Source organism: Impatiens glandulifera, chromosome 1 (genome assembly GCF_907164915.1).
Source record: "Impatiens glandulifera chromosome 1, dImpGla2.1, whole genome shotgun sequence".
Lineage (NCBI taxonomy): Eukaryota > Viridiplantae > Streptophyta > Magnoliopsida > Ericales > Balsaminaceae > Impatiens > Impatiens glandulifera.
Window position 1 is genome coordinate 134,534,216 of NC_061862.1, and position 13,648 is coordinate 134,547,863.

A 13,648-nucleotide genomic window follows, 5' to 3' on the forward strand; every position below is an offset into this window, starting at 1 on the left:
AAATTTATTAATTCTGTTTAGATTATTATATATTTAATTTATTAATTAATTAAACCCTATTTTAATATATATATATATATATAAAAAATATATATATATATATATATATATATATATATATATTGATATATATATATCAACTTCTTATATTATTAATTATTTAAATATATATATTTATATTTTTCAAATATATAATAAACACTTATTATTTTAATATAGTTAAATTTAATTTTTATTCTTAAAATTTATAAATTTTTCATGGTATTCCATTTAAGTTATAGATATTTAATTTTTATATTATTAATTATTTAAATATATGTATTTGTATTTTTAAAATATATAATAAATATTTATTATTTTAATATAATATAATTAAATTTGTATTTATATAATTTATTAATTTATATATATATATATATATATATAATATTTAAGGTAGATAAATTAAGAAAGATATTTATGGATAATTATGGAGATAAATTGTTATACACATTCATCATTTTAAATTAATATATATATATATATATAAAAGATTTTTAATAAAAAAAATAATTATTATAATATGTATTTAATGATTAAAATTCTTATTAAATCACGAATAATGTATGAAAATAAAAATAATTTATCATCTCACTATCTCATCACATTTTTTTTCGAATGAGCTTCTAATCTCGTGACCTTACACTTTTACTTTGGTTAATCAAATATTTGATTTATATTTTTTAACATGCTAACCTCACAATTTGGTCAATTAAATATTTGATTCATATTTTTTAACCACTTTCAATTGATATCGGCTTATTATTTATCGGTGAACCACATGTCAATCACCTTTGTTTAAAGGGTTGTATTTGTTTTATTATGTTGCAAATTCGAAATACCTATAACATTTTTAATTTTATTTTTAATCATTTGAAATTTATGGGCGGGTCAACTCAAAATCTGACACAAGTATTCATTACTCTGCATATATATATCCAAATTAACGATAACTCTCCACCGATAATTCAGACACTTATTAAGCGTTTTATATATATATATATATATATATATATATATACATATATATATATATATATATATACATATATATATATATATATACATATATATATATATATATATATATATACATATATATATATATATATATATATACATATATATATATATAATTTTAAAAGGTTCATATTAAATATTTTTTAAATTTTTTAAAAGAGTTAAATATAATAATTGTTGTTTGGATACTAAATGATAAAACTCAAATATTATAATATATAAAAACTCTTGTCCTCAACCAGATCATTTAATAATAATAATAATAATAATAATAATAATAAATTTAAATAATATTATTGATGATAAAATAAAAGATTCTTTATAAAAATAAATAATTACATATTAAATAAACTCTTTTTAGGGTGTGTTTGATCTTGGATTTTTTTTTTTAAATTATGGATTTTGCTTAAAAAACAAATAAATGAATAAATAAATAAATCTTATAAAAACAACTTTAAGGTTCTGTTCTCTTTGGATTTAAATAAAAAACTTAATAAAATTAATTTTTCAATCAATCATCTCTTAACAATTCTTAACAGTCAAATCACTCATTTCACTAACCAAAATACTAAAATACTCTTTATTTTAAATTATTATTTTTTATTTTATTTATATATATCAATACCCTTAAACTTGAAGTATTTTTACAAAAAATAATTATCACCTCCTTAAAATCATCAATAATCATTATTTTTTTCTCCCTCTAATTTTTTTTAAAAATCACAATTCAAACAAGACCTAATATTGAGTTTGAATATAGTTTTATTTTTATTTTTATTTATTTTTTTAAATTATATTTTTTTTAAAATTATTATTATTTTAACCATTAAATCACTTATTTCATCCACTAAAATCTAAAATATTAAAAACTCAATTAACTTAATCTTTTTAACAAACAAGATCTTTTTGAGAAATTTCTAAATAAAAAACTCAGATAACAAAAAAAAACCAAGATCAAACAAGCTCTAAGAAACCAAACAAAAAAAAAACAAGATAATATTTTTTTTCTTTTTCTTGTTTTATTAGAAAGAAAAAAAAAGGTTAAAATAAAAAAGAAGAACACGTATATACATGAATGACCAGAAATTTCGTACATATAGGACGCGTCATTTATTAAAAAAAACAAAGAGCAATTAAAGATAAAAGACAACTAAGCCGTATAATTGAGGACAGATCACAGATTTTAGGAGAAAAAAAAAAGACAGATCATTAAAGAAAAAGATATTTATGAACATGGATTTTAATCCTAAATATGATTGGGCCATCTTTCAGGTTTCTTTAGTACTATTTTCTATTTAACCATTAATATATTGATTTTTTTTAATTTGTAATTAGAATACATATATATTCATTTGACCAATTCCTAATGAAAAACTCAATAATAATTGAACAGCTATACACCATGTGCAAAAATAAGGTAGTGAATTCTTGAAATGACTATTTTTATGTTAATTCTTGGTTGGAGATTAGTTAAAATTTCACCTTGATTTATTTTATTAGGAAGTTCCATAATGGTCATATAGTGGAGTGAATTTGAAGAAGTTTGGTTCAATTATCTTGACTCTTCTTTCTATAAGATCTTTGATCTTATCTTGAGAAATGTAATTCCTTCTACTATTTTGGAAAATCATATGACCTTTTTCAAATTAAAACATTGTTTTGAATGCATGAGTTCAACCTTTAGGAGTGACATGCATGCACTTTGTTGATCACATTGAATGTTTATGATTATGATAACGTAAATTAGTACATTCGTATGAATGTAAGTGGATGAGAGGTGAGTGGGTAGCTTTGTACATGGATCCGCCCTTGACAGGGGCGGAATCAGGATTTAAAATCTACCCGGGCTAACTCTTTATCAAAAAAATATATCCGGGCTAAACAAACGAAATAAACCAAGTATACAGTCACTAACACTTTTTAGCGACGGGAAACATCAATAACGACGGTAATTTACCGTCGTTATTGCCATACACATACTAATTGTTTTGGACTACCCGGATTACAGCCCGGACAAGCTTACACTTGGATCCGCCCCTGAGTGGGTTGGATTCATGGATTGACGTTTGTATCTTCATTGTTATCTTTTATGTTGTTATCAACTAATTTTTTTTTTTTTAGAATTAAAGAAGAACTAGTATAATACCTCGCAGTTATGCCCTTCCGTTTAAGTTCAAAGCGCTACCAGATTATTACAAACTAATTTATTTAATAGTTTGAAGGATAAAGAGAAGTCGACCCGTTTCTTCTTGTTATTTTTTATAGTTATGAAAGTTTTTTTAGTATTACATTGATCATAGGGATATATAAAGTTAATAAGTGGGATGTGTTGTGATAATGAGACTTCCTCATTAGGGATTTTCACATATCATATTTGTTTACTGACACTTTTTGCATGTTTAAATCTATTAAATTGAATTTTAGAAACTTGAGGAGGATTATTATTTTTTCAATATTTACAAGACATAAAGTTAATATTGATAAATCAAAATTAATAATATGTCATTATTGATTGAAATTATTAGTTTTAATAAAGGCTAGACGCTTTCAACTTATCTTGAGCTTTCACTCGAGTCCGCAAGCATGAGCAAGAAAATTTGTAATTTGATCTTAGCTGGAATGGAGGAGGGTATGCATATTTTTTTTTGGAAGAAAAGGAGTCTTTCTAAGGGTGAAAAATTATTTTTGATCAAAATTATCTTGTTTCATTCCCAACTTACATTTTTTCCGTATCCCCTTACGAGATAGAGCTTTATATTGTGCATATTTTGGGGATTATCAAACTCTAGGAAGACGCTCAGAATTTGGGATATTGTGTCTTTTAGGAGCAATAATTTTCATGAACATTTTGTTTATGGGCAGAAGAGTCGTTTGCATCTCTCCTTTTAAAATGGTGTTAAAGATTCTCTTATGAGAAGGATATCCTTTGGTCCAAAGTGATTGACGCTAAATATAAGACAAATTGGTATGGATGGTTCATAAAGCCTATCATTAATTAGTTCCTACATGGTGTGGTTTTGGAAATGAATCAATGTTAACTAGACTATCTTCAGAGATATTTCAATGTTTAATGCTAAATAGATGACCTTAGAGATAACTCAAGGTTTAAAGTAGGAAGATATTTAAGTATTAGCTCCTTTCTTATATGGTGTGGTGATTGTTATTTTGAGATGGTTTTATATGTTGTTCTACTTCCATTGGTTAGAATCCATCATAGATAATATGTTTGATCTCACAAGAGGAAATTTTCACATAATGTTCAAGAAGGGGTCACTTTTGGTGCAACTCTACGAGGGTCTCTAGGGATTGGGTCGACAAAAAATTATGCAATTTTGTGAAGCATGGGTCTTGTCTTTTCCAACGGATTTTTTTGAAACCTTTGAATCATTCAAAATTAATGTTGAATAGAGTTATTAGGGTGGAATTCTGACTAACGATAAATTTATGCACAAAATATCATCATGAACTGTCATTTTTGCTCTAACAACTAAAATCCGCCTTCTCACATTTTTATTCATGGACCAAATATAGTCTTTTGTAGAGTACATGCATGAATTTGTTTAGGCAGATTTGATAACATTTACTTAGCTTATTTTTTTAATGTTATATAGATAAAAAAAAAAGTTATAGGTCACTTTAATTCATCTTATTCATTTAAATTAATGTAACAATTTATCTACCTCCTCAACTTATTTGTGCTTCAACCACCAAATCAAACTAGCACTAAGTTTGACTAATCTTTTTTTTAAGGAAGAAGATGATAAAGATCATTAATGTAGTAGTTATACAATAATACTCAGAAATTGGTAAAGTGCTTTTCTTGACAAGATAGTTCAGCTGATAAAGTGATAAGTACATGGCCAAACATGTTTAGTAGCATTATTATTATTTGATGATTTTTGACATTTATTTTCATTTTTTCTTAAATTCATGGAAAGTGGACTAAAAAACAAATGAGAAAATGATAGCTAATATAGCTGGGATAGAAAATGAGGATGGGGGAGTGTATTTTTTGAACATTATTATTATTAGTATGGGACCAAATTAACTGATCAATGGGGTCATTTGCAATTGCTTTTTCTCAGAGCATGTCTGGGATGGGGCAACACTATTTCTTGACTCCCTCCCACTTGTTGTAATATTTATCGACGATAATGATAATCGAATACGATATACTTACTTTGTTATTAGAAGAAATACGCGTTTTTTATTTATTTTCTTAGCGATTGGTGACCCGTGTTTAATTTCACCACCCCATAGTTACGATCCTTTTAATCAGAACTCGTTCTTAGTCAAAGTTGAACATAAAAAATTTGATTTATAAGATAAGACACATTGACATTTGAATTACCAAAGTTACATAATATAAGTTACTCTTGTATGTATAAATTTCATTTGTAAACATCATTTGAGTGAATCTTCTAATGATCCAAATATAGATCTCGATGAGATTTTGTTTGAAAACAGTCATATATATGAACATTCATATCCAAATACACGCAATTAAGCTTTGTGGTGACACGAAAAAAGTCTTCTTGAAAAGTTCTATAAGTAAATCTCCAATTTTATTTTCACGATGGTGACGTGATTTCCTCCAAATTCACATCGAGACAGATCCAAATAGAAAACTAAAGTATTTTTCAAATGATCAAGCATAGTTTTAATTCTTCACTCCATCAACTGCAGCCCATGTTATAAAAAGGATTACAATGACAGATTCTGGAAAGATCCTGTAAATTAACTAATCCATTATTTCAATAATTGGATTATTCATATGAAATTGAGATAGAAAGATCAGAGGATTGTTTTGGCGTTAATAGAAACAAGGAAACAAAAGCATGTAGGAAGCTGTTACAATGTCTTTTGTATGTCTCCAAAAATGATAACAATTTATGGATACAATGTTACACATCAGCAATCTTTTCTTGAGTCAAAAAATTATTTTATTCTATTAAAATATTATATGAGGTGCATTTTCAAATAACGTATTCTCAATAAAGTTGGAAGTATGGGTTTCTGTAAAATCTTTATTCATAGAACTGTACATTGCATGACAACAAGGGGACATTAATAATATTCTTGTTCATTCCCCAAATTCACTTTCAGAAATTCTCAGCATCTTCTACATTATTTGGTCATGAGGATTTTGATCAATGTAACTCCATCATTTCTATCTACAATAGAAAAATCTATAACATTATTGAAACTATCGTCTTTCGCGTGTCTTTTTTGTCTTATCAAAGTCTTTTCCGTGTTTAATTATTTATGTATATATGCAAGTTTTAATAATTTGGAAAATAAATCAAGAACATGCAATAGAGCCCAACATGATCATCTGACAATGGGTCATATAAGGTAACTGTTACCTTATCCTTGTCACACTCGACCTTAACTTAATTGGTGATTGCTTGTTTGCAATTCAAGTTTTTCTATCTAAATGGTATTATCTAGCTAGCTCACTTATTTCAGTTCTAGTCTAAGCCTATATGTTCTCTAGAGTTTTAACTCAAGGATAAAAATACAAAAAAAAACTACGATGAGCCGCGACAAAACTCATGCAAGGTGATATTTTCGATAACACCGGTTAATCATGATGGGTACAACCAAATGTATAAGGGTTTGGAGGTTAAATCTCCATTATAATGTCAAATAACACTTGGATAGATATTATGGTCTGTTAGAGGAATGAAAACTAACTCAAACAAAAATGTAGCTAAGCCAACTTTTGCTTATATAACAAAACTAATAGGAACATTAAAAATAATAAAATATTCCATAACGACGAATCTCACTCGCTCCCAATGATATCCGTGTTGGTTTTTCCACCTTCAAAGATACATTTATTTCGCTTCATTCAAATGATCCAAAAATGAAAAGAAAAAAAAAGATGTTCTAACTTTCTTTTCCCCTTGATTGAAACATTGCAAAAATAAAGGTGCAAAAGCGCCTCATCTCTCTTGCGACATAAGAAACATTGGCTAGCAAGGCTAAACTTCTTACAGTTAGAATTATGGTGACTCGATCAAATGAGTTTTGATTGGCCTTGAATCGGGCTAATGATGCGATAAAAGAAAGTTTTATATTTTAGAATTGGGTCGCTATAACCAATCACGTAACATTTAAATATATGGTCTTAATTAAATTCTCTTAAGATAAATATGTCGTCATTCTTCTATTTCTCTCATATTATAACATACTTTTGACCAAACACTCGAATTAGTTTCTTGCTCTAATTGTGAGTTTTTCCGTTTTGAATTTTCATGTATATTGTGTTATTTATGTATTTTTTTCTATTATTATTTGCATCTTTAATATATCAAGTTCTATCATAGTTCTATTTTTTTTTTTGTAACAAATGATATCAAAGTATTGAGTTTTTTATTTTAGTTTTAAAACTCTTATTTTAAAGATGAAAAGTATAAAGTGCGATATTCCTTTGTTGGATCTTGGACGAAACATTGTTGAGATTCAATAAGATGCTTATATGGTGGACAATAGATGAGAAAAAAAATTAAAAGATCTTAAAGGCCTTGTCTTAAATTTATCTTCAATTTGTCGAATAAAATTCAAAATAATGTTTTAAAATGTCATATATTATTAAGTTATGGTTAAAACAATTACACTATGTATGACGAAAATTCTCTCTACAAAGTTAGATCTGAAACATCGATTATATTTATAATCGTATATCAGAAAATATTTATCAATAGTTACATAAATGGTTAATGATTTATAAGTTTTGAAAGTCATATATGATTATTAAGATTTAACTTTGATTTTATTATGTTTGGTGCACTGTCATATATCACATTTTGTGATGGTTGAAAAACAGATATAGATCTGAGACTAATCAAAATAAATAAGAGATGCAAGTAATAATAAAGAAATCACGTAAAGTTTGTATTATTTACGTGAAAATTCAAACAAAAAAATCACGGGCTGAGGAGAAAACTTTTCACTATGTTGTCACTAAAATATTACAACTTAAATAGAAAAAGAGAAAATGATTGATATTTGTGTGTATAAAATTCTAACTAAAATCATATAAGTCTAAGTCACATAACTGAGCCTAGTAACTGAGCCTAGTAGGTCAAAATATCAAACAATTAAAAATTTATTTTATTGCACTGATAACTCCTAGGACTTGATCAAAATCCATATGGATCATCATAATCTAAAAGTGATATTAATACATTATTTTCTAAGAAAAAGATAAACATTTTGTCACTAATTTGATGGTAAAATATAGAGTCTTATTACTTTAGGAATAAAGTAAGAAAAGAGTTCTAAAAATGAAGAAAGAGACATACTTGTAACACTCAATTTTTACTCCCAATTTATAATTCTAAAATACTTTTGAACCAACAAATTTATATTTTAAAAATTCTTATACGTACTCATTGCACGGAAATCGGAATTACCTATTTTCCGGGATTCAAGAGGAATGTAAAACATTGAGCTTTGTTAATAGAGTAAAAATTCATTTTTTTTGAAAATGTCTATTTTTAAGATGTACAATACCAAATCAAATAAACCTTGGAAGAGTTACGATTATTTTAAGAAGTCGAGGAACATAAAAATTTTGAGTGTTGAAGCTAAAATATGAGTTAATTTGATTGAAGATGAAATTTTCGCTAAGAAACTATTATAGTTGAAGTCAAATACAATAATATTAAACTCATCATGGATTCTAATTGTGATGCAATATCACAAGATGAAATTTTCGCCAAGAAACTATTATAGTTGAAGTCAAATACAATAATACTGAACTCATCATGGATTCTAATTGTGACCAATATCACAAGATGATTAGATACTTAATTTTGGATATGCATATCATATGTATCTCAATAGAGGTATGTTCCTTAATACTTATTTACCAAAGTCATTTTGGACTCAACCTGCAGCTTTAGCTTGTTTCTTAGTCAATTGTGATTAATTAATAAGTACTTTGTAAGATGTATGATTATGGTATATTACTCATAATTATTCTAAATTGAGAATTTTTTTCATGATAAGGTTAAATTTAGAACGCGTGCGGAGTTTGAGATAGAATTGAAATCTGAGTTGCGATAGTGCCATCAACTACGCAAAAGTTGTCGAATATGTTACCTTAAGTTGTCAAATATTTTACCGTTTGCTACCTTCTAAAATATTAAAGACACAAATAGACTTAACATGAGTTGTTAATGATAGACAATTTACTCAGATAATACACATTTATAATAGAAAAATTAGTTACATGACAAATTAAGAAGAAAAAAACTATAGACTAGATGTAGGACCAAGGTTGGAAGTAAAATCGCGTTGAGACACTTAACAATCATAAAGTATGTTCGAATCAATAAACTTTTCATATCCAAAATGTGAAAAACATGAGTATTGAGTTCTAAAACATTTCATCAAGTAAACATATAGATAGTTGACATTTTTACATATTGGATAATTATAATTTTATTAATATTAACTCTAACATTTCAAAAAGAATAATAATAACTCATTTTAATTATGCAAGTTATATTTATGAAACTCACATTACAATCACAATCTCAATGAAAAAGCTTCAAAATTAGAATTGAAAAGACAAAAAAATATCTCACTTAATATATATAAGATTTTTTAATTTAAAAATATCAAACCATAGTTTTTAATTGTAGGATAATGATGAACATATAAAAATGACAAACAAACCAATCTTTAACTTGATTGGATAAAGAAGACCATACTTGTATTGTAGCACTATATTATTTTCCCAAAAAATAATCATTAATATTATTATTATGTTGCAGTCTACAATATGCATGTGCAAGCTATTTCAGTAAACCCCATGTCTTCATTGTTACTATATATATCCAACATGAGAAACCCTTCATTCATCCTCTTCAACTCAAACCCTAAAACCAAACCAGACTTAAAGTAAGAATAATTAATATCCATCAATGGCTTCCAACTGGTCTGCTGAAAACGCCGCTCAAGCCTTCATCAAAACCACCAAAATGGTGAGTTCAATTATTTCATAATAAAAACAAAACACCCTTTTAAATTTGATCCATGTCTTTTACTATATATGATCCAATATTTTCCTATCAATTCACTAATTCATTCATTTTTCTTCTTGATCTCAGGGTAAGGGAATGAAAGAGCCAGATGTCTTGGAATTTATCTCCGCCCAAGCCGCCGGAAACAACGCAAGGCTCATGGTTGCCGCCTGTTCCGGCGGTGAAGGCATCTCCACCGTGGTGGCTTTAGGTGCTGCCGCCCACTTAACCGGAGGAAAAGTCGTGTGCATTCTCAAGTCGACTAGAGAGCTCATCCATTATCAAAGTGTACTACCCGAGTACCTTTGCGATACTCAAGTCGAGTTCGCGATTGGTGAAGCTGAAACCCTCATCGTTAACGACTACAAAGAATCGGATTTTGTGGTCGTTGATTGTAATCTTTACGACCACGAGAAGATTTCCGGGTTGGTTAAGGCGGTTAAGGAGAGATCGAGAATCAATGGTGGTGGTGATGCTATTGTTTTGGGATATAATGCCTTTAACAAGGGATCATGGGGAGGATCCACGACACAATTTTTGCCCATTGGTGAAGGGTTGCTTTTGACGAGGATAAGTGGTGGTAAGGAGAGGAGGAAGAGCGGAAATTGGGTGGTGAAGGTGGATAAATGCACCGGTGAAGAACATGTGTTTAGAGTTAGATCGCGTGATAGAACAATTACTTGTTAACTCTTTATAAGAGTTTTGAATCAAGTTGTTAATTGCTTCATCTTTAATGTAATTGACAATTTTTAGAATACGGTAACTACCGTTTAGGACGAATCGTATCACTATCATCGATAGTGTTTGGTTTCGCGACGAAGACTTATTGCCTAGCAATCTATTGTTACACTAGTGTTTTCATTAAATCATAATTTTAATAGTTTAACTGTAAATTATAGTATTAAGTAGTGTTTGGTGTAATGTTTGATTTGTATATGCAATTTAAATTTTACCATATAATTTTGCTTGTTGAAATTTTGTCAACCCATAAATACTATTCATCCTAAGCATAATTAATTGAACTCTTCTTTTTACAATAGAAAAATAGTTATAGTCATTGTGATAATCACTCTAGAATTATATTACCAAATTAAATGTCTAATAAAAATAAAGGTAACATAAAAGACATATTTTACAATGTGTTAATTTATCATAATTATCCTAGAATTACAATTATATTTTAAAATTGTAAAAAATAAATATTATTAATATTTTTTTTTTGTAGAGAGAAGGTGGTCGACTGCCCTGGCCCCAGTACCCTTAATAATGCAAAATTGTTGACAAAACCAACAAAGTTTATTAATGATAATCTTTCGATCACCAATTGCATGTGATGAAATAATTTACCCCATTTGAAAATGAAGCAAAAACTCACATTCCACTTGTAAAAAATAAATAATTAAATCACTACCCTAAAGCAGTTAATTAGTTTTAAGCTAACCCAACTTAGGTTGGGTTAATTGAATCGGGAATGTGTTAGATGATCGGGTAAAAATATATATATATATAGGGATGACAATGGGTAGATACATTATTATCTCATCCCATTTTTGCTTCGAGAATTTTTTACTATCGATCCCGTCTCAATCGGTTTTGAAGAATCTCCGCGGGTACCATTTATACCATATTCTCAAAATAAATAATTATTTTATATAATCAAATTATATAAAGGGATTTTTTTAATATAATATATTGTAATATATTAAGAATGTACATTATTATAAAAATTAAACTTAAAACTCTTATAAAATATAATTAATAAATAAATATATTGATGATTTTATATATTTAATTGTGTTTTTAGTGTTCGGGCATAATCGGAGTGAAATCAGGGCGGGAAACACAAATACCCCATCCCGATCAACTACCGCTCAAACTGGAGAAAAATTGCTCCAAATGGAATAATTCAATTCGATTATCACGGAACGGTTTCAGATTGTCATCCTAAGTGGACACTAAGCGGTAGAGCACATCAACTCGTTGAATCTTCTCCTTCTATCATTTTCTATAAAAAAAAAAAATGATATGATGGATGATTGTTTTTGAATAAATTAAAAGAAATAACTAAATTTTAAATAATTGATACAAAAGTTAATTTGATAAAATATAAATAATGTCAAAAAGTTTAAACTGAATGATAGGCTGTAGATTATATTTATGTACTTTGTATATGTTTTTGTCATTATCTTGTATAATTATAATGGATGCAAAATTAATTTGTAACATGTAAAAATTGCAAATAAATAATTCAGGAATTACTATTTCTTTAAAAAAAAATATATAGAAGAGGATTTAAAAACTAGTTTATCATTATTCAAAACATTAAATTATATATTTATTATCATATTTTCGAGGTACTTAAAAAATGAAACAAAAACCAAATTTAAATTAAATTGAGTTAAAATTAAATATTTTTTATAATAATTATTATATTAATCTAATTCAATCATATTTATTAAAAACATTATCTTAAAATTATTACAATTTGTAAAAATTAACTGAAGTTAACTTTTTATAATTATGTGCATTTTGAATCTTGAAGTGTTAGAGGCATCTTTGTTACCTTAAGTAACAAAATTATTAATTGTTAAAATTAATTTATATTTTTTTATTATTTTATAGTGAAAAATCATATTCATGAATTTTGTATTCTATAACTAATTTAAGAGGTGATGTTAACTCTAAGTTCCTGAGTTCGAGCCCGTTAGATGGTAAATTCTGTGTCTGGTTAAATGGTTAAGTGTGTTTACGGGCTACATACTTAATTCGTTATCCTATTTTTATCCCATCTTCTAGTCTAGCGGTAACAAGAGGTGGATATTAATCCTAAGTTCTTAGGTTCGAGCTTGTCAGACGACAAGTTATGCGCATGGTTAAGTGTGTTTGCTTAATTTGTTGTCTCATTTTTTTTAATATGAATTTTGTATTCTATAACTCTATATTTTAATAAAAATATTATTATGTATATAATATTTGTACAAAAGTTGTGTTCTCTTTTTTTTGGTCAAATATGTCTAGGGATGTTTAACCGGTCGGTTAAACGGTTCCGATTAAGACCGAATTTGTCTTTTATTCTACAAACCGGTTAATTGACCGTTAATAGTATCGATTTTACCGGTTCTGGTTTTACCGGTTTTGGTCGGTTTCGGTCGGTTAACCAGGTTTAACTAGGAACCGATAATTCAATTTTTTAAATTAAGTCATAAATTTTGAAATGATTTTTTTAAAAATGATTGTTTATACTTTCCTATTATATTATTTTCCATTTTTTTGTCTATATTATAATATAATATATTTTATTGATATATTTAGAAATATGTTATAATATATTATTTTATTATAACACTATAATATATTTTATAGCTATTTTGTTTAACTATTTTGATTTTGTTAACTTATAACTTCTACGTTATTGTATCGTTATAAAAATAATTTTATATATTTTAATGAAATTATTTCAGTTTGTTTTTAATTTATTTTTTTAAATTTTTTTATATAAATTATAGTGTTTTTAAAAAATAATTCTATAAAAATTATAATTTAAAATTTAA

At 26.8% G+C, this 13,648-nt stretch overlaps 1 protein-coding gene across 1 annotated transcript; it reads left to right on the forward strand.

Annotated features, from left to right (window-relative positions):
• Window positions 1-9,998: 9,998 nt before the first annotated feature.
• LOC124944073 lies at window positions 9,999-10,859 on the forward strand. Its single transcript, XM_047484536.1, has 2 exons — window positions 9,999-10,058; window positions 10,185-10,859. The coding sequence occupies exons 1-2, from the start codon at window positions 9,999-10,001 to the stop codon at window positions 10,782-10,784; spliced, it is 660 nt and encodes a 219-aa protein (XP_047340492.1). The 3' UTR covers window positions 10,785-10,859.
• Window positions 10,860-13,648: the final 2,789 nt, after the last annotated feature.